General features: G+C 56.3%; 2 protein-coding genes across 3 annotated transcripts in view; one reads left to right on the top strand and one right to left on the bottom strand.

The window, feature by feature from the left end:
- Positions 1–840, top strand: part of ENG (endoglin) — a 31,587-nt gene extending 30,747 nt beyond the window's left edge. Inside the window, exon 15 of the mRNA XM_030293147.1 lies at positions 78–840. Within this exon, the coding sequence (XP_030149007.1) occupies positions 78–202 (125 nt within the window). The 3' untranslated portion in view covers positions 203–840. The remainder of the gene's footprint in view (positions 1–77) is intronic.
- FPGS (folylpolyglutamate synthase) lies at positions 418–19,987 on the bottom strand. 2 transcript variants are annotated; one of them, XM_032595500.1, is made up of 15 exons: positions 18,262–19,987; positions 8,458–8,586; positions 8,311–8,364; positions 8,162–8,226; positions 6,446–6,560; positions 6,230–6,310; positions 6,076–6,137; positions 5,888–5,990; positions 5,531–5,608; positions 5,122–5,269; positions 4,907–4,996; positions 4,006–4,156; positions 3,661–3,736; positions 2,751–2,817; positions 418–2,019 (listed from the first exon to the last, which is right to left on the bottom strand). In XM_032595500.1, the coding sequence occupies exons 1-15, from the start codon at positions 18,406–18,408 to the stop codon at positions 1,634–1,636; spliced, it is 1,752 nt and encodes a 583-aa protein (XP_032451391.1). In that variant the 5' UTR covers positions 18,409–19,987; the 3' UTR covers positions 418–1,633. The 2 variants fall into 2 exon arrangements, with proteins under 2 accessions (XP_032451391.1, XP_030149009.1); XM_030293149.1 differs by lacking the exon at positions 18,262–19,987 and adding an exon at positions 9,912–10,069.
- Between the last annotated feature and the right edge of the window lie 326 nt (positions 19,988–20,313).

The following is a 20,313-nucleotide window of genomic DNA, read 5'->3' as shown; positions in this document are numbered from 1 at the left end:
ACCTGGGGGAGCCCGGGGAAGCCTCTGGGGGAGCGGGGAGCCCCGGCCGGGGCCCTGACCTCCGCCCCTGCCCCCAGGTCCCCCCGGCAAGCGGGAGCCCGTGGTGGCGGTGGCCGCCCCGGCCTCCTCAGAAAGCAGTAGCACCAACCACAGCATCGGGAGCACCCAGAGCACCCCCTGCTCCACCAGCAGCATGGCGTAGTGCCCCGCCTGGAGACCTGGGGGCCCCCGAGCCAGCCCTCGCCCAGCAAGAGAGACTGAGCAGCCACCAGCTGGGAACCACTGGCCGTGAACTTATCCCGGGACCCCAGCCGCTGCACTCGACCAAGGATGGACCATGCCCTCTGCACCCACCCCTCCTGCCTCCCTCTCAGAGGCCTGCTGCCAGAGGGGGCACCAGCTTGGAACACCTTGGGGTCCCCCCACCCCACCGAACCTTCAAACCCAGTGGGCCTGGAGTACGGCCGCCCAGGACCACGGAGAGAGAGACCACTGCCCTATAAGTCCACACTGTTGTAGAAACCAAGTCCCTGTAATTTTTAACCCGGATCCAGCACTTGGCGACCTGGGCTGGGTGGGAGGGGAGAAACAGACTCACCTAGGCCAGCTCAGAGCCACCCGGACCTGCTCCCAGCGGCCTCCACACCTGGACTGGCACTACTCTGGCAAGGAAACGAGAAGCCTAGGGGTGCCCAGCCTGGGAACGGGGGAGCCTAGCTCCTCCCTGCAACTGTCACATGGAGACCCCCAAGGCAGGCAGGCATTAGATGGGGAGTGGCCCAACTGTCTGGCCTGGACCCACCCCCTGTATACTCACCACCAATAAATTAGATCATGAAATGAGTGCTGGGCTGGGCGAAGGGGTGGGAAACCTACAACGGGTGGGGAGGGCACAGCTCTGGGTTCAAATCCTGCAACTGCCACGTGACTGGCTGTGGGACTAAGGGGCGCATCCCATGGCTTTCAGCCAGCCACGGCTCCCTCATCTGTAACAAGGGCTCTGTGGGGAGGTCTGTGGCCGATGGACATCCATCCAGTGTGCTCATTTCAGACAGCCCAGCGTGGGCTCCTACACAATCCAGTTCCGGTACCCCCTGTAGGCCCCTATTTATGCGCTGAGGGAACTAGAAATCAAGAGGCAAACGTTTGCCGTTTCTTTTTTTAAAAAAGTTAAAGGCTTTAATTGTCTCCAGCCATCCTCTGTCCCTAGGGGGCCCCAGGCGGGAGCCGTCTCTTTCCCAGAAGGCCACTAGGAGGAGGAAATCTATCAACCAGCACCCAGCAGGACCCTAGGCCTGGCCTAAGAAGCTAAGCCTGAGCCAGGAAGCAGGCAGGGTGGGAGGGGAGGTGGGCTGCGTGGTCAGGCCTAACCACGACGGCGGGACAACCAGGAAGCCCTCTGGCTCTCTCAGCCGGGAGGAAGAAGAGGCCAGAGGCACCCTAGGCTCAGAGACAGAGGATGGCCCATCTCAGCCTCCCACCCCCAGCCCTCTCTCTTGCTGCCTAAAGCCTGGGTCCCTGGGCCAGTCTAGACCATCAGAAGAGCAAAAAACAAAAGGCACCGAACGTAGCAGTTCGTGGAGAGACGCAGGGCAGGTGTGGGAGGCCCCCCCTTCTACCCCCACTGCCTGGGCTACTGGGACAGGGCCGGCTCCAGCAGCTTCAGGACGCCGCCCACCAGGTGCAGGCTGCCGGTGACCAGCACGTGGATGGCGGCAGCCTCACGGAGCACGCCGGCCCCGCTGCCTGCCACAGGGTGGGCGAAGAGGCCCTGCGGGGGACTGGGTGGCTGAAAGACAGGGTCCCGGCCTTGACTGATCCACAGCAAGGCGTGGGAGATGCAGCTGAAGACGAGGGAGCTGGTGCTACGGGGCTCGGGCGGGTGGGGAGCCAGCAGCGAGGATGTGGGCTCACCAGGCTCCGGGCCGGCCTGCTCCTCGTCCAGGCGGCTCCAGTGCTGTTGGTGTGCAAGGCAGCGGAGCAACACCTGGTCCAGGGTCACCATGAAGTTCTGCTGGTCTGGATGGGCGACAGGGGACACCCGCTGTGCGCGCCTGCTTAACGCCAGGCCCTGTACACGCACCCCGGGTCCTCGCGCCGGGCAATGCTATGAGGAAACTAAGGTGCAGAAGGGTTCCGTGTCTTGCCCACTGTCCCAGAGCCGGGAGGAAGCAGGGCCAGGCGGTTTAGCTTCAAAGCTGGGGCTTCTGCCCCCCCCCCCCCCCAGCACATCTCCCCACCCTCGTCTCATTGCCTTCATCTGCAAAGCAGCGTCCATCACGCGGGCCAGCATAAGTAGAAACGCACATCCCTGAACTCTCCCCGGCAGTCGGATGCTGGGGATCTGTATTTTTTTATGCTGTTCTAATTTTTTTTGAACGTGACCCACCATACTCACCTAGGTGGATACTGTCTGTCTGAAACAGAATCCTCATAAAACAGTACCTACTCTTTGTACAGGAGGCACACGCATGTTCTACTTCGTTAAAACAAAGTGTCGCTTTGACACCCACTAAATTGATTTTCAAACCACCAGTGGGTTGCAACGTGCATTTTGAAAACGGTTCTCCCCAGTAATTCTTTTGTCGGTACTGTGGCCACAATATCCAAAATGTATCCAAATCTAGCTCCTACCCCGGACCTCCAATTCAGAAGCCCCCACTGTCACCAACAGAGGAGTCCACCTAAGGGCCTTAAGCAGTGCAATGCCCCCCCCGCCCACTCTCAGGGACCATCCTGTCACCTCTTACCTGCATTGCCAACAGTTGAGACCTCTGTCAGGTTAGGGCAGAAAACAGCATAGTCAAACTGACAGGGCTAGAAGGCCGAGAGGAAAAACTTGGTGTCAGAGCCCTGAGAGAGGGCCCCGCCCCCAGGCCCCCACACGTCCCCATCCCTGGAGATGCCCTCACCCCGGCTGAACTGGTGTCATGCTGTATAAACCCAGCCATAGCACTTCCGTGGCCCATCTATCTCAATATACCCTGCAGGCCGGTGGCCTGGGCAGCAAGACCCCACTGTACAGACAGGGAAACAGAGGCAGGGCGGGGGGTACTTGCTTAAGATCACCCAGCTACTGAGCACGTCTCAAGTCCAGGATGGGGAAAGGCTTTGTCTGCACAACAGGTGAACAGCTTCAGCCTCCTGGTCTGTGAAACAGGAAGTGATCCCTAGGAACCACTTCAGCCCTGACAGCCGAGGGCAGCCTCAGTTTCCCTGAGCAGAGCAGGGCCCCTACCTGCTCTATAACCTGGAAATTCCTTAAACCAAAGTCAATAAGCACGTCACCTTGGTAGCACCCCCGTTTTCTGGAAAGGCAAACTGAATGAAGCCCAGTGAAATGCCACTTTTGTCCAGAGTCACATGCTAATGTCTGAAGAGCCATGACCAGTGAGTCCACGGCTTACGCCTCAGGCTACTACCTAGTCCCTCCTCTAACCCTGGGCGCGAGCCTGACCCGGGAGGACGACGACGGTGACCTGGGACTAGACTTGGCTACGAACGTGTGGGTGCTTTTACGTTTGATCCTCAGTTCGGTTCGCGGGAGCCTCATTTTACAGTTGAGGAAACAGAGGCTCAGGGATGAAGGCACCCCTGGGGACGCGACAGCCAGAAGGTGGGCTAGTCGGCCTGCCGCCCACCCCCCGGCTGGCCCCTCACCTGCAGCAGCTTCAGCAGTGCTGCAGGATCCCGGTCTCCGGTGGAGTTGAAAAGCAGGACAAGCACCTCAGAGCCGCTGGGAGAGGGGAGAGGAGGCCGGTCGGAGACACGTACCTCCCAGGCTTCTTCGCGGGCCCCACCCCATCCTTCCTCCAGAAACTACCCCACTTCCCCCGCGGATCCAGTCCCAGCAGGGTCCCCAGTCCCAGCAGGGTCCCCAGTCCCGCCCCTCTGCCCCCTCTACTGGCCCAGTCTTGACCCTGACCCTGTCCCCTGAGGCCCCGCCCCCCACCAGCCCGGTCCCGCCCACCCTTCCCCGAGGCCCCGCCCCTGCCCGAAGCTCACCGGCTTGGCCTCGGGCGGCGGTGCAGCGCCTGGCGGAACCAGCGCACGCAGGCCTGCATGCTGCTGGCGGTGTGCGCGCCATCCAGGTACCAGGTGAGGGGCCCGCGCCGCAGCACCTGCGTCCGGCCCAGCCACTCCGTGTCCCGAAGCCCTGGAGGGGGCAAGGCAGCCGTCTCCCACCCTAGTCCTCGCACACACCAACCCACCCGCAGGGCCGCCGCTGCTCAGAGTGGGGGGCAGCTGATGAGCCGAGAAGCTTCTTAGCAGCGTTAGGCGGCAGGCACTAGGATCACCTCTTGGGCTGCCTCATCTAACGGAATCTTCCAGGCAGACCTGAGAGGGGACTACCATATATTAGTCCCCTATTACATGGAGGCAGAGAGCCCTAACCCATTGAACAAGCGTGCTGGGATGTGAGGTGCCTAGCTGCAGGACTGTCATGGCCCTGATATGGGGCCTGGCACACAGTGGGCACACTGGAATCACCTGCTAACAGGGTTTGGCGGCTGTGAGCGCCTACTATGTGCTGCAAGTCTTGGGGGGGGGGGTGGGGGAAGCAAGAAGCCAGACAAGGTCACCATTCAGGAACCTCATGGTCTTATGAGAATGAAGACGAGAAGGACACTAACAGCAGGTGCCTCTGGCAGGGCACTACATCCCAAACCCACCAGGCCCTGGCCTCAGCCCCCCAACTCATGCCACCTCACAGCGGGTCCCATCATCACCTCATTTGGCAGGTGGGAAAACTGAGGCTCGGAGTCCATGAACTCAAAGTCAGGGAAGCTTACTGACTTCAGAGTCCTTTGTCCTGGGCACCACCTCCGATTGCCCCCATCTCTCAAAACAGCAAACTCGAACAGACATCTGAAGGGGCCTGGCTGGGCGGGCAGGTCCAACTCACCATGCCGCATGTGGGTCGTGGGCAGGAACACGGGCGCCAGGGGCATCTGCCGCAAGAGACTGGGCCTGGACACCTTCAGCTCCCCGATGCCTGAGGAGCGAGGGAGGGGGGAGGGCCTGCTGCGTGGGACTGCGAGTGCACGGGACCTTCAGAGGCAGTCTCCACCTGTCCCCTACCCACGAGCCCGCCCGTCCAGCCACTGCCTGCCCACTTACCCCGGTAGTCCTTTTGCTGTAGCCAGCAGCGAGCCAGCTGCAAGGCCAAGGCGGCATTGGACCGCTGGTGCTCTCCCTCCAGGCCCAGGGTCAGCGGCGGCCCCCCTTCCTCCAGGGCTTCCAGTGGTGGGCACAGGTAGAGAGGACACTGCCAAGGAGATGGCCGACCGCGGGTCAGGGGGTGCTGCTGCAGCTGCCTCGGCCAGGAGCTCCCCTCCTTGAGGCTGTCGGCCCTTCCGTCTTTCCCCGTCCACCAGAACCCACCAAGCCCTGTTCCTTGGAGAACCAAGATGTGCTCCAGCTGGACGAGCAGCTGCCCCTCACTGCACAGATGGGCAAACTGAGGCCCAAGAGGATAACGTGCCTCCCCAGTCAGCTGCCAGCCCTGCCCCAGTGCCTCCGGACTCACTGAGATCTGCTGGGCCCGGTCCCTCAGCACGGCCAGGGGACCGTCAGGCTGGAGCACGGTGAAGGCGGGGACGCCACGCTGCGGAGGAGAGGGAGTGGGTGAGACGAGCTGCTGAGGGGCCTCTATCCCCGGGCAGCTCACTCAGCCTCTGTCCGTAGGGCCAATGGGAACCCCTCGAGGGGACACTAAGGCCAGAGGCAGGGCTCTTGCTACAGTCACACACAAAGCCCCACTGACGCCCAAGACCTTATCCCGAGTCAGGACACAGATTACCCTGCCCCAGCCCCGCTTTCCTGAGCCTGGAGGGCCAGGCCCAGATCGTCCATGTACCTCCCCTCCCCAGGGCTGCCTGGTCACCTTGAAGATGCCCCCTTTCTGCCACGCGATCTCCTCCACCGTGTCCCCCAGAATGCTGGTGTGGTCGATGCCAAGAGAGGAGATGCCACACACCGCAGGCTTCCTGCAGAAGACAGGGGGGCCGTGACCGTGTCGCCCCGGCCCTGGGCTCACGGCCACCGTCCTTCTCCCCAAGCAGCTGCCCTCACCTGATGATGTTGGTGCAGTCGTAAGCGCCACCAATGCCCACCTCCACCACTGCCAGGTCCACCTACAAAGGACCAGACGGCATGTCAGGGACCCGGGGCACCCGGCCTGCTGGGATTCCCCTCAGACACAGGACTCTGGGGGGTGGGCACGTACCTTCTCTTGGAGGAAGACGTGGAAGGCCATGAGCGTGAGGAAGCGGAAGTAGGCGGGCATGGAGACATAGCTGCTGCTGTCCTGTGGACGAGAACACGTCGGCCTGGGGCCCTGCCACCTCTGCTCTGGGGAGATGGGGTCCCGGGACACACAGCACCCTCCGGGGCTCCCCAGCACCCCTGCCCTGCCCACCCACCAGCCCTCCTGCACGGGCACCTTGGTCTCCTCCAGCCGGTGGTAGAGGGGCCAGAAGTGCTTGGTGAAGAGCTCAGGGCTTATGGGCTGCCCGTTGATGCGGATCCGCTCCCGCACCTGCACCAGGTGGGGAGAGCTGCCGGGACACCTGTAGTCGTCAGGACTCCCTTCCCGAGCCCCTCAGACCCATCCATCTTCAGAGACCCAACTCTGACCATGTCACTGCCCTGCTGATAGCCCTTCTAGGACTTCCCTCTGCCCTGCAGAGTCCCAGGCTCCTCACCCAGCCTCCCAGGCCTTGGTGGGGCTGATGCCACTGGCCTGTGTGTCACCTCTCCCGCATCCCAACAGTTCCCTGTGCCCCAGCCCCTCTGGCCTATTTTGAGTTCCTCCAGCCCAGCCCACCCACCCTCCCCACCACCCGGCTCACTCCACAGGCCTTGACTGAGATGGTGCGTCCTCCAGAAAAGGAGAAAGGACCGCCCCACCCGGCTGATCAGGGATGTGCTCCAGGCTCCAACAGCTCCCTGTGCTCTACCCACCACACACCCATCAGTCACTCTGCTGACATCTGCCCCCGCAATGTCGTCTTCCAGCCCTCAAGGGCAAGGCCCATCTGGGTGGTCAGGCTGCATCCCCAGGCCAGCCCACGAGGCTACGGGGGCCAAAGTCAAAGGCCGGGGTTTGTAGCCCAAAAATTGTTTTAGAAGAGAGACTGTCAGCTCCCATTTGAATCCTGCAAGCCTCTCTTACATTCTGAGTCCTTCTCTGTATTTCTTTATTCTGAACAAAGAACTGTGAAAAGAAGCCGCTTACAGAAAGTCACTTGATGGAACCGGTAAAATAAAAGGAAGCAAAAATCTTAAGTGCCCCCAACCCAAGGAGCAAATTTTGAGCGACCGAGCATCACATTAACCCCCACTGCTTTACAGGTGACCAGCTAAGGAGGGGCAGGTGCAGCCCAGGGAGGAGGGACCCATTTCTGGGCCACACCCCATCCTCAGGTGTGAGTTTGGGTGCCTGAGTGCAACCATGAAGAGGTGCTACGTCAAGGGCAAATAGCAGATGAGGCAGGCCGGGCAGAAGGGAATCCTTGCCTCGGACTTCACAAACCACCTCATCGTTTATACCCTTCCAAGCTAGGTTTTCTGCTCCCTACTGCAAAGACGTCTGAATTGATAAAGATTTCCCTGTGATTTAAAAGCTGTACACGGAGGGGCGCCTGGGTGGCTCAGTCGGTAAGCGTCCGACTTCAGCTCAGGTCATGATCTCATGGTTCATGAGCTCGAGCCCCGCGTGGGGCTCTGTGCTGACAGCTCGGAGCCTGGAGCCTGCTTCAGATTCTGTGCCTCCCTGGCTCTCTCTGCCCCTCCCCACGTCATGCTCTGTCTCTCAAAAATAAATATTGAAAAAAAATATTTTAATAAATAAAATAAAAACTGTACATGAAATTTAAGTTAATAAAAAGATGCCTGATGAAGCTACATATTTAGCTTACATATTCAAGTCCCTGCCCCTCCCCTAAATTTGTTTCACAACGACAATTAAAGACTGCCACAAACTTGGACAATATGTTAAACTGAGGTCACTAATGCTAATGGGATGCTTACTGCACAAATCCACACTGGGCAGAGAGACAGGAAGCTGAGCTCCTGCTAGCTGGTTCCATAGCCGCCCCCCCCCCACCCCCCCACCGCCGAGAGCTAAGGGATCCCAAATTTCGCCACACCTCAGTACCTAAAGAATCCTGTCTTCAGGCCATAGCTTCGGAGAATACGTTCAGTAAAGGCACAAGTGGAACCCTAGAAAGAAAACGTCTTGTTTGGGCAGGCTGGACCCTACCACCCCATCAAGTAGATAGCCGACCCCTGAGTCCCATCCCTCACCTTCCCCTTGGTCCCAGTGACGTGAATGATGTTCAGCTGGTCCAAGTCTTCCACCTGAGACATACAGACAACCATCTCAGCCACAAAACTCCTAGAAAGGGGATGGGGGTGGGGTAGGGGGCCGTCACGGGCCCTGCGCATCCTTACCTGCAGCCCACTCCGTGCCAAGTACAGCTTCATGGCTTCCAGCTGTGCCTGAGGGTCACCCCGCTGGCGCTTTACCTGCTCCAGATAGCCAGCATTGGTCTGCAGGGTGTTCAGTGCGCGCACAGCGTCCTGGCAACCACAGTCCCCAGGCAGCAGGTTAAGACTAACCAGGGGTCCACAGAAACAGAGGAACCCCAGGGCATCAATGGCCAAGCCAGGACACTAAGCCTACCAATCAATGCCAGCCCTGTTGCCCCAGCCTAGAGGTTAGGCACGTGTGAGGGAGAAGTGGCATCTTTCCAGCTCTGGCAGCCATGGGAGCCTGAAGCTGATCGGCCCCACCCAGGAATGTCAGGCAAGGCAGGTTCCTTGGAACGGGAGAAGCCTTGCTTCCCGTTCCCAATTCGGGCTTCCGGATCCTCACTCCTTGCACGGGAGCCTTTGCGCTCATTCCCTCCAATGAGGTCCACTGCTATACTGGTCCCTAAACTGGAGGGGGGGGGCGGGTGAGGGGAATCAGGAGCAGAACCACAGAAGGCTGGGGTCTTAGAACTGGAGGAATTAGAACCAGGAATCCCTGGAGGCTTCCATGCCCAATCCTGAGGATTGGGGTTCCACATTCTGACCCAAAGAAGAGCTGCTTGAAGCAACCAGGTGGGGAAGAGAAAGGAGCCTTAAGGAAGACAGGGTATGCGGGGAGTCACCAGTCAGAAAGGTGGGTAGGTACAGCCTCAGGAGAGTCTACACTGGGGGTTAGAGTGGAGATGCTATTTATTTCCCCCTTAGGGCTTCAATAACCGGTTGCAGGCTCCACACCCATTAAACTACCATCTGCCTGGCAGGCATCAGGTGTGATCTGTGGAAATCAACCCCTGCAACAGAGCCAGGTGGAAACTTTCCGCTTTCCAGATTCTTGCCTCCACCAATGCCACTGATTCCTGCCTGCCAGAGCTCCAATTCTAGGCACTTGGATCTTCATGCCCTGATTCCTGGAGACTCCAACCCCAGATCTAAACTCCTGGATCACTTGGGACGCCTGACTGGCTCAGTCTAGAGAGCATGTGACTCTTCACCTCGGGGTCATGAGTTCGAGCCTCCCGTTAGGTGTAGAGTTTATTTAAATAAACAATTCAAAATAAATAAATAAACTCCTAGATCTCTCAAGTCTGAACTCCTAGAACTCTTTCTCCTCCCACCGCCCACCTGCTAGTTGGGACTCCGGAGACAATGGACCTCTTTCCCCTATCAGTGGGAGCCCTTTCCCATTCTCTAAGGCGGGGACACTTCAGCCTCAGAATTCCCAGAACCCGCGCGGACCAGGCCCAACTTCCTGGTCCATGTCCCCGCCCCCGAGTCCCTCACAGGCCGGCTCCCGGTCAGTGACTCAGGCCCGACCCACGTGTCGTCGTACGACCCCCCCCCCCTCCCCCGCCGTCCCGCCCGATACCTGATACCTGGTACTCCATGCCGGGCTCCTGCGGCGCGGGCCACGCGCTCAACCCTCGCCGAGCCGCTACCCCGGTAGTTGCAACGCGCGCAGAAACCGCCGCCAGGAAAAGAGCGGGTCGCAGGTGGCGGCGTGCCTGCGACATAGTCCCGGTGCCCGCAGCCGCACTTTAGGCCGGGCCGGAGACGCCCCGCCCCGCCTCGCCTCGCCTCGCCCCCGCCGTTCGCCAATCAGCGCTGCCCAGGGAGTCCTCCAGGACCAATAAGAATCCGCAGGATGCCATACTTGTGAGGGGCAGGCGCCGGGGCTGGCCGGAGTGTTTCGCCCCTGTTTGTGAGGGGCACGCTTCCCAGGCTCCCTCTGCAAGCACTGAGAATCTCCAGCACCCGGCCACACCCCCAAAATAGTCCCAGTCTGCAGTCCTCAGCCTGGTGCTCTGCCAGAACCAACTATGAGTCCGGATGGAAGACGGAGCTAGCTTACACTTGTGTGGAGGTCATTGAATTCAAGCCCCAAAATGTCGCAGTTTAAAGCAGAGACCGCAGGCTGCAGGTATTTGGCCCCTGCACTCCTGAATCTGACAGCCCGATTGCGAGGCAATAGACCAAACCCCAAGCTCCTACGCTATTGGGGCCCCTACCGTCCCTGGGCAGCCTGGGAAGGCGTCCTGGAAGAAGCGGCATCCTGGCAGAGGCCTGGGGATGAGGCCGAGTCCGCGAGGTAGCGGAGCTGGTCGGGGGAGAGGTTTCCAGGCGTAGGGAGGGAACGCCGTGTTGAAAAGCAAAGGACTGAAGAGGGAAGGGGAGCGGCTGGAGGAGGGCAGGGGTGGGGTGGGAACTAGCCCGAGGGAACTGCATTTCCACTGGGTCGGGCCTGGTTGCTCCGGAATGCCAGATCCAGCAGGATCTTGTAGCCTAAGGAATTTGGATTGAAATTGGACAATAAAATGGTTTTAAAGAAAGATGACACGATCAGGTTTGCACTTTGGAAGATTTGTGTGGATAGTGGGTTGGAGAGCCACCCAGGGCGGGGACAGTAATCTGTCCTAGCTGTGGGTGAGGCGGATTTGTCCTGGACTTTTCAGAACTTTTTCCTGTCTACGACCTTCTTGGCCCCAACTGCTACCGTGGAAAAAGTAGCACGGAGATTCTCTTTTTATAGCTGAAAGGTCCCAGAAAGGTGTGTGGGTTTTGTTTTGTCTTGTTTTGGCTTTTTGGAGGTGGGGGATGGGGCCCTCTAGGGAAGTTCCCACAGACCAAAGAATTTTAAACAACTGAAGGGATTTCAGCACCTCCCTCCCTCTTTCCTGCAGGCATTGGGGCTAAATATTTATCAGAGATTGTTTGATTTTGAAATAAGCAAATAACATGTTGGGAAGATTCTGCCATTGGCTGGACTTCTGCTTTTCACATCACTGCTGGGCGCCCCCTCCCTGGCTGGCCTCATGGGAAATAAAGAGGTGCTTTCCTTTCTTGGTCGTCTTCTCCTCTTCCTCTTCCTCCTCCTCCTTCTTCCTTTTCTTCTTCATCAATGAAATGTTCTCTACACGTATACATGTATATAATTTAACAACTGCATACAAACAATCATAAAGGAGCTTTAAATGTTTCTCCTTTGGGGCCCCTGGCTGGCTTAGTCTGTAGTGTGCGCAACTCTTGATCTTGGGGTTGCAAGTTTGAATCCCATGTTGGGTGTAGAGATTACTTTAAAAAAATCTTGGGGCGCCCGGGTGGCTCAACCTGTTGAGCCTCCGACTTTGGCTCAGGTCAGGATCTCACAATTCGTGGGTTTGAGCCCTACATCAGGCTGTGTGCTGGCAGCATGGAGCCTGCTTGGGATTCTCTCCTTCTCCCTCTGCCCCTCACCTGCTCACGTTCTCTCCTCTCAAAATAAATAAATAAACTTAAAAAAAAAAAAAAAACACTTTTCCTGTTTTTATTTGATTTTTAAGTCCTAGGATTTTTTGGATGGATGCTACATCATCATATCACTCAAATAGTCAGAAGTACAAAAACTGTACGGTGAAAAGCTTCCCTCTCACGCCAGGTCTCCACATCCTAATTACCCTCTCCAAAAGCAACCCGTTAGGTTTCCTGTGATCTCTCCAGAGATCGGTTATACATTTGCAAGCAAATACAAATACAGATTTCCATTTTATACTTGCAGAGAGCAGACTGTATACACAACTCTGCGTGGTACGTTTTCCACATGCCTTTACATCCTGGGCCTTATTTTGGACGGTGTCAGTACAGAAGAGTTGCCCCACTGGCTAATTTGTTTTTCTTGAAGCTGTCGCAGCACTTCTTGGTATGCAAGTACTACTGTGGATTTGGCCCCGTCTCCTACTGATGGACGTTTAGGTTTCTAATATTTTGCCATCACAAGCAATGTTGCAGTGGGTAACATTTTACCCTCACCATTTCTTCCATGTGTGAGCACATCTGAGGGATGAATTCCAAGAAGCGCAATGCAATTGCTGGGTCAAAGGTGATTGGCAACTGACACCACACACATTGCCACATTGTCTTCCAAAGGGGCGGGATTCATTTCTACCCCGGGGGCCCCCACAGGGCGTGAGCCAGCCATTTCCTCACCAACACAGACCTTAGCCAACTTTGATCCGCGCCAACTGCATAGGTGGAAAAATGGATTCTCAAGCTAGTTGTTATTTGCATTTATTTCATTTGGAGGATGCTGAGCACTTTTTCTTATAACGAAAAACCATTTGTATGTAGGGGCTGCTAACCTCCTTTGTATCATTGCTTTTTATTTTCAAAGTCACAGATGTGCACAGAAGGAAACAGAAATGTGTCAAGGAGAAAATCAAAGGCATCTTCATCATACACCTGGAGAACAAATGTTGGCCTTTTGGTGCCAGCATGAAAACGTTCTTGCTCTCCAGAAAGAACAATAGAAACAAAGCCATTGTCTGGCCAGAAAAGGGGAGGGGGGGGAAGGCGTAAGGAAATTGGCAAGTGGGTGGGTGTCCACCCACTGGAGGCAGATTTGCAGGTGTGTGGGGTGGGGAACAAGGGCAGAGGGATTCTGCTTTAACCCCTACCCTCCCAAAGGGAAAGGATGTCATTCATTCATTCATTCATTCACTCATTCATCTCTGTGCCAAACCCTGGGCTTGGTGCTGGAGACACTGGGTTCAGGGGACAGATGACAGTCCTGTTTGCAGAGCGCCCTGTCCAAGGTGAGAAGACAGTAAAGAAGGAAACTCACAAAGGAAGATATGTATTTGCAAACCCTGATAACCCTGATCAGAGCCAAGCTCACTGCTGTAAGGGGCAGGAGACTGAGGCCCAGAGAGGGACAGAGATAGCTTGGGGTCACACAGTAGGTCAGCAAAGGCCCCATGCTGGGCCCCAGGATGGACCTTCTAAACTCAGATCTGCCTGAGTCGCTGTCCCCTCTCTTGGCCCATCATGCCCTCAAGATTAATGAAGCCCATAAAATCACTGTAGCCCAGCCTCTGCCCACCTCCCGCCTCTTCCATCATTGCAGAGTACCATCCCTGCAGCTGGCAAGGATTTTAGGAATTGGCCTTGGTGTTTTCCACCTCCAAGCTTTTGCTCACATTTACCTTTGCCTGAAATACCTTTCCCCTACACCTTTCTCCTTTGCTTTTTTTTTTTTTTTTCAAGTTTTTATTTATTTTGAGAGACAGAGAGAGCACAAGCAGGGGAAAGGCAGAGAGAGAGGAAGAATCCCAAGCAGGATCTGTGCCGTGAACGCAGAGCCCAATGCGGAGCTCAAACTCACCACTGTGAGATGACCTGAGCCAAGACTAAGAGTCAGATGCTCAACTGACTGAGCCACCCAGGTGCCCCTCTCCTTTGCTTTCTTTGAGTGGGTTGCTTTTAGCTAACGTTTATGAAACACCCCTGTACTTGACACTGCAATCTCTTTTCATGCTCTTGAAAATTGTGTGAATTAGAGATTGGTCCCATTTTACAGGTGGAGAAATGGAGGCTCACCTGTCTGGTGACCCTGGCTTCCTGTTGTCAATGCACTGTGTGGCCCTGGGCAGTTTGCTCCTCCTCTCTGATCCTGTCTGACTCTTGTCTCCTCCTTAGTAGGGTGAGAGCTGAAGTGAGCTGTGTCCCAGCCTGTAATTTCTGGGGAAATCTATGGGTGGGTGTTTCACTGAGGACAAGAGTCTCCAAAGGCCACCATACTCCCGAGAGCCTAGACTAGAGGGATCCAGCTGTCCCTTCCGAGGGACCAAGGGAGATTCAAGCTCATTGGCAGGTTTGTGCAGAAGCCTGATAGCCACTCTGGTGTCTGACCCTCAGATAAACATAAGAACTCTTCCACCTCTGAATATCTATTTACATCCTGTGACCTACAAGAAAACACTTTCCTGCAATTTTGGGGGGGTGGGAGAGAAAACTTGCCTTAGACAGAATTCCATATCCTCAGGGGTGTGGCCATGCCAAATCCCCAGCCTGACTCTGGCTACTAAGGTGTTTGCGACTTCGGTTTATTGGGAGGGCACCTGGGCCTTAAAAATAGGCCTCCCTTCGATCCCACAATTCCACTTCTAAAAATGACCTTGTGGCAACAACTGGAACTGCGTCCAGAGCCCCACGTGCCATGTTGATCGCCCTCCATCCTGGGTGGCAGGTTACGAGGTGATGAGGCCCTTCTTCCCGAAACCCTGTGCTCTCTGGGCCTCCCTGACACCTCCCTCCCTGGTTCGGCGTCTTCCTTCTTGCTCGCTGCACCCTCCCCCTTCGGCATCTTCATGTTGGAGGACCCGGGGCTCAGGCTTCTCACTCCAGGGTCCCAGGTCTGGGATGATGTCTGACTGTCAAATGTCCCTCTTCATTGAGCTGCAGACACGAGCGGCCTCCTGACGTCTCCCCCAGGCTGGACCACGGGTGTCTTAAGCCGGTCCCATCCCTAACACTTGTTCCCTTGTTTCCTCCCTGAAAGCAGCTGGAGCTTCCCAGCCTGGGACACAGCTTCACCATCCAGCCAGCGGCTCTCACCGTGGGGCTTCCCTCTCCCTCTCCCTCACCCCCAAACCCCAGCCATCCACACACCTATCCTCTCTACCCTACGGCCTCCCCAGGGCCACTGCCTCCCCTCCAGGCCACCACCGCTGGTCTGCCCCATAGTCTCGATGCTGCTCGCTTGACCCCTACAAGCATTCTCTGTCATTTATTTATTTATTTATTTTTTGAGAGAGAGAGGTGGGGGGTGCCCCAAGCAGGCTCTGCACTGTCGGCACGGAGCCTGACACAGGGCTCGAATTCACAAACCATGAGATCACGACCTGAGCTGAAATCGAGTCGGATGCTTCACCGACTAAGCCACCCAGGAGCCCTGCATCCTGTCATTTTTAAAGAAAATCAAGGGCGCCTGGGTGGCTCAGTCGGTTGAGCATCCGACTTCGGCTCAGGTCATGATCTCGCGGTCTGTGAGTTCGAGCCCCGCATCGGGCTCTGTGCTGACACCTCGGAACCTGGAGCCCTGCTTCCGATTCTGTGTCTCCCTCTCTCTTTGCCCCTCCCCCCGCTCATGCTCTGTCTCTCTCTCTCTCTCTGTCAAAAATAAACATCAAAAAAAACGAAGAAGAAAGAAAATCAGATCTCGTCTCTCTTCTGCTTAAACCCATCCAGTGGCTTCCCATTGCATTTAGGATGAAATCCAAGCTTTTGAACTACCCATCTCTTACCATCACCTGCAGCCCCCAGCCCTGCTGGCCTTCTCTGTGGTCCGCAGATACACCAGGCTCACACCCACCTCTGCAAAGGTCCATGTCCAGTGAGCCCTTAGCGTTAAAGGTATTCCTGTGACCCTCACAACAGCTTTTCGAGCACTGTGATGATTCTCATTATACAGATGGGAAACTGAGGCACAGACTGGTTACTCAGCCAGCCGAAGGTCACACAGAAAACGCAGGACAAAGCCTCAGGGCCTTTGCACTGGTCGTTCCCTCTGCCTAGAACGTTCTTCCTCCGAAAGTTCCCACAACCCACTCTCCATCATCCCAGGTTTCTGCTCAAATGTCACCTTCTTGCCGCATTCTGCTCGCCATCTGCCCTTTTGTCCAGCAGCTGGGGACACTGAGGCCCAGTAAGGGGCCAGAACTGACCTGGGACCGGGCATGGCTTTACAGATGTTCTTGAGATATTCCTGGGGTCCCCACTCGTGGCCAAGAGGGGCCTTCCGAGAGCACCAGGTGTGTGCTGCGAGGCCATGCGGTGTGCCGGGCCACAGAGAGACTGGTTTCAGTCTGGCCTCCTCCCCAGGGGCCTGGGTGCTCTTTGAGCTGGCTGAGGCCTTCCCTGCTCAGACCTGACGGCAGCTGTTTTAGCGATTTTCAGAGTGGGGAAAAAGTGTGTGGAATTTTTTTTTTTTCAACTGGTTATCTCTGCAACCGCGATTGTGTTCAGCACCTGCTCCCTGGGGTGTGAGATTTAAGACTCTCCTCCTTGGCGGGTGCTGTGCCGAGCCCATTTGACAGGTGAGGAACTGAGGACCGGAAGTGCAGAATCACCTGCGAAGCTCACCAGCTGGCAAGTAGCGCAACAAGGATTCAGCCCAGTCCCAGCGCCATTTGATTCCAGCTGCTGCTGATTTGTTTTTTCAATTTTATTTATTTTTGAAATTTAAAGTAATCTCTACACCCCACGTGGGGCTCAAACTCACCATCCCGAGATCAAGAGTCGCTGAGCCAACCAGGCACCCCCAGAGGCTACTGCTTAGACTCTCTGATCAAGCTTGGGAATCCTGGCTTTTTTTTTTTTTTTTTTTTAACTTTAAGTAAACTCTACATGGGGCTCAAACTCATGACTCTGAGATCAAGAGTCGCATGCTCTCCTGACCGAGCCAGCCAGGAGCTCCTGTGACTTGATTTCCTTAAATAATAGTTAACATGAATTCTTTCTAGACATCAGCACTGTGCAGAGATCTTTATGCATGGACCCATTTCTCAGGGGAGGCAACAAAGGGCTAATAGGGAAAGTAGCTTAGTCATTCACAAGGGTCTGTAATGCCAGGCCCCAGATCCAGCGCTAGGCCACACTTGGACCCTGCCCCCCACCTGCCCTGTGTTCTGTGAGGTGACCTGGTCATTTGATTAATGGGGCTCTAGCCTTGAGCTGACTCTTACTTTAGAAGGAGGCCCTACTGCCTCGAGATGCCATGTGAAATGTCAATACCCCACAGCCCCGGGGAGCTGCCCTCAGTTCTCTCTCCCCACCCACACCATGTGACCCTGGGCAAGTCATGTCTCCTCCCTAGAGTCCTTGGCCTCTAAGGGAAGGGGGCCTAGATGACCTCTCAGGAGCTACTGCTCTCAAACCCTGGCATCTGGGGCTACCCCTCCTCTGCTGCCGGGCAAAAGGTTCCATCGGTCGGGAGGGTCTGGGTAAGAGTGGCCTGGCCTGGTGTGTAGCCCCAGGGGATGCTGACTGATAGCAGCCCTGGCCGTTCTGGCCTAGAATTCAGACTCCCACCCTGAGAGGCAGGGACATCCTGACTTGTTGTGTGCCCATTCAGCAGAAGAGGAAACTGAGGCTTGATGAGGCCAGGCAACTTGTCTAGTGCCTGTCAGGACATGAAATTTGATCTCCCTTGGACTTCTGAAGCCCTAGCCAGGGTTCTCCGGGGCAGGGCTGGAAGGTGGGGGCTGTCCTGGGCCAGTCTCCTCCCTTCTCGGAACCCCATTTTCTCATCTGTAAAATGGGTGTCACACCTCAGAGGGCTGGGATAAGGGACAATGAGGGGGTGCTGGGCCGGGAGCACAGAGCAAGTGCTCCACATGGGAACAGAGGTTAGAAATCCTTAACGGGCTAAGTCCTTAACTGCTTGGAACCACACCTTCCAGATCTAGAAAATGGAGACAACATGGGCACAGAGCCCAGCAGATGGTAAGCACTAGATGAGCTGAGCGTTACCATTATTACTATCATTATTGCAGTGGACAACCCTTCCTTACAGAGCAGTCCTGAGGTGAATCAGGTGAAATCCTGTCATGGATCACATCCACAGTGCCTGGAGCACAGGAAGACCCTTGAGGGGCCTCTGCACCACCCATGGCTGCCGTCAGTTATGCTCTGGAGACCCTCCCCTCTTCCTCAAGTCTCCCGACGACCACAGTGGGTGGGGGCTTCTGTGGAGCCCCCAGCTGGGTTAAAAGGTGGAACTGAGGTCCACAGGGGGGGCCCCTGATCACCCCAAGCCTGTAGAACAAGGTTTATGGATAACAAGGTTTTCCCCTGGGGCTGTCACTGATGATGGCCTTGGGCCCCGAGAGATATTTACATACATTACACAAAAGAAAGAAATGGAAGCTTAGAGAGGCAGGCCACTTGCCCGAGGTAAGCAAGCTCTCCTACCTGAAAGGAGGCAGTGTTAGCTGAGAAGAGACTCCCCGATGGGCCCGGCCGCTCCATTGGTTGCTTGCAAGCACGCCTTCTCAGCCACCGGGTTAGGAGGCAGCCAGGGACCTGGTACCTTTCATCCCTGGGCTTCCCACACCCCATCGCGGCTGGGCACAAAGTGACTCATGGCTGGGGGCACTTCGGCCAAGCCTGCCCCGCCCGGGGTTCAGCTGGGCCACAGAAAGGAAGGGGAGTCGGGGGAGGGGGGGTTCCCTCTCCCCACCCCATGACCCGCGCCTCCCCGTGTGCAGGGAGGAAGGTCTTACCTGATAGGTGCCTGCTCTCGTCCTGGGATCTGCCCGGGGAGGGAGCTCTCTGATGAATCTCCCTAGTTAAAGAACAACCTAGCAAAGGTTAAAGGTGAGTGGGCGCGGGGGGGGGGGGGGTGTTGCTGAGGGAAGGGGGCACTTGGGAAATTTCCAGACCCTGGGCTGGGCTTCCTGCAGAGCAGAGCTGGCCTTATCTGGCCTCTTATCATCACAGCCCACCTCCCCTTACAGTTCAGGCCCTGCCAGGCTGGGATCCCCGCAGAGCAGGGGCAGGAAGCCCAGGCACCCTTGACCTGAGGAGTCAGAGCCTGCTGAGGGGGAGAGGCTGTGTTTCACCAAATCATCTGCTCAGAAAGGAGCCAGGACACGGACTGAGTTCCTGGCCTGCAGGGTGACACAGAGGGCCTGCCCAAAGTTGCTGGTGAAGGCCTTTCTCACGGATGCCACACGGCCTCTTCAACCACCTGTTTGTGCGGGCTGCCTCCCGGTGGTAGTTGAGACTCACAGATGCCAGGCACTTCTCTAGGTGCCTCAGGGTAATGCCCTGTAACGCCCTGCCCTCAGGGAGCTTCTATGCCAGGCCACGCATCTCCCTCCACAGACAGGAGGACGTGTCCAGCGCACCAGGCTTTGAGGCTGGTTAGTTCAGGCCTCCTCTCTGGGGTGTTCTGTGTTTGGGGAGCTCAGAGCCAGCAGCTGCAGGGCCTGCTTTTTTTTAAGATATGGTTTGACTGCATGAGTAAAATTATTAATCAAGGAAATAGGAGAAAAGAGAGAAACACGAGGAACAAAACCATCCAGAAAAACCCTAGGTAACGGTTTCGTGTGATTATTTTTCTTACACAATGATTTCAGGGAACAGATATTTTATAGCCTGCTCTTTCCAGCTGTTGTTTCTGGAACATCTTTCTGTCCCGGCGCGCATACGTCCAGTCCACATCCTTTTTCACAACTGCATAGCATTCCATCCAGGCCTGCGCATGCTGCCCGAATGCCAACCAACAGTGTGGGCAGCACCGGTCAGCCTGCTTAGAGGCCTCCACCCCGGCCTGGGAGTCACAGATCTGGACGTGTGTTGGAGGTGGAGAAAAGCTGCTCTAATTTTCGGAAGCCCAGGGAGGTTTTTCCCAGCTTTTCCCCCCACGGGGCTGCCCTGAACATCATGGACACACTGGGAGGAGGTAGCAGAGGACGGGTGAGAGCCTTTCAGGTTACAGACCTTGTGTGGCCGCTGTCCACTTGGCCATATGGCCCTCTGTCTACAGGACGAGAATCAACGTGTGTCATCTCTGTTGGGTCACTCCAGTGTCAGGGCTCTTAGACTATCCAAGACTAGTTGGACCCCTGATCCTTCTTAGTTGTATTTTTTTTTGCTTTGTTTTGTTTGTTTTTTTTTTTAGGAGAGCTCCAGCAGAGGGACAGAATCTTAACCAGGCTCCACGCTCAGCGCGATGACCATGAGACCTGAGCCGAAATCAAGAGTCAGATGCCCAACCGACTAAGCCACCCAGGTGCCCCCCAATCCTTCTTCAGTCAGATCTCGTTCTCCCGTAATCCTGCTGCTCCCAGCAGGCCTTTGTCTGAACCACCCACCACTGACACCCACATGGCTATGCCTGGTCAGCCCTCACTCCCATCCATCGTTTGGACTCACCAGCAGTACCTGTCCAAGTGACCACTCCCTCCTCCCCAGAACACCCCCTCCCTTCAGGGCACCTGGGCGGCTCAGTTGGTTAAG

Source organism: Lynx canadensis, chromosome D4, assembly GCF_007474595.2.
Source record: "Lynx canadensis isolate LIC74 chromosome D4, mLynCan4.pri.v2, whole genome shotgun sequence".
Classification (NCBI taxonomy): Eukaryota; Metazoa; Chordata; class Mammalia; order Carnivora; family Felidae; genus Lynx; species Lynx canadensis.
This window is presented reverse-complemented; position numbering and strand designations above follow the sequence as displayed.

What these genes read in the sequence shown, in the direction of transcription:
- FPGS (XM_032595500.1), bottom strand. Translation starts at nt 18,408, where the DNA reads ATGGGGTGTGGGAAGCCCAGGGATGAAAGGTACCAGGTCCCTGGCTGC. An exon ending in GACTGCACCAACATCATCAG is followed by an intron (nt 5,991 to 6,075) that starts GTGAGGGCAGCT and finishes TGTCTTCTGCAG; the next exon opens with GAAGCCTGCGGTGTGTGGCA. An exon ending in CACTGCTGAAGCTGCTGCAG is followed by an intron (nt 2,818 to 3,660) that starts GTGAGGGGCCAG and finishes TCGGCCTTCTAG; the next exon opens with CCCTGTCAGTTTGACTATGC.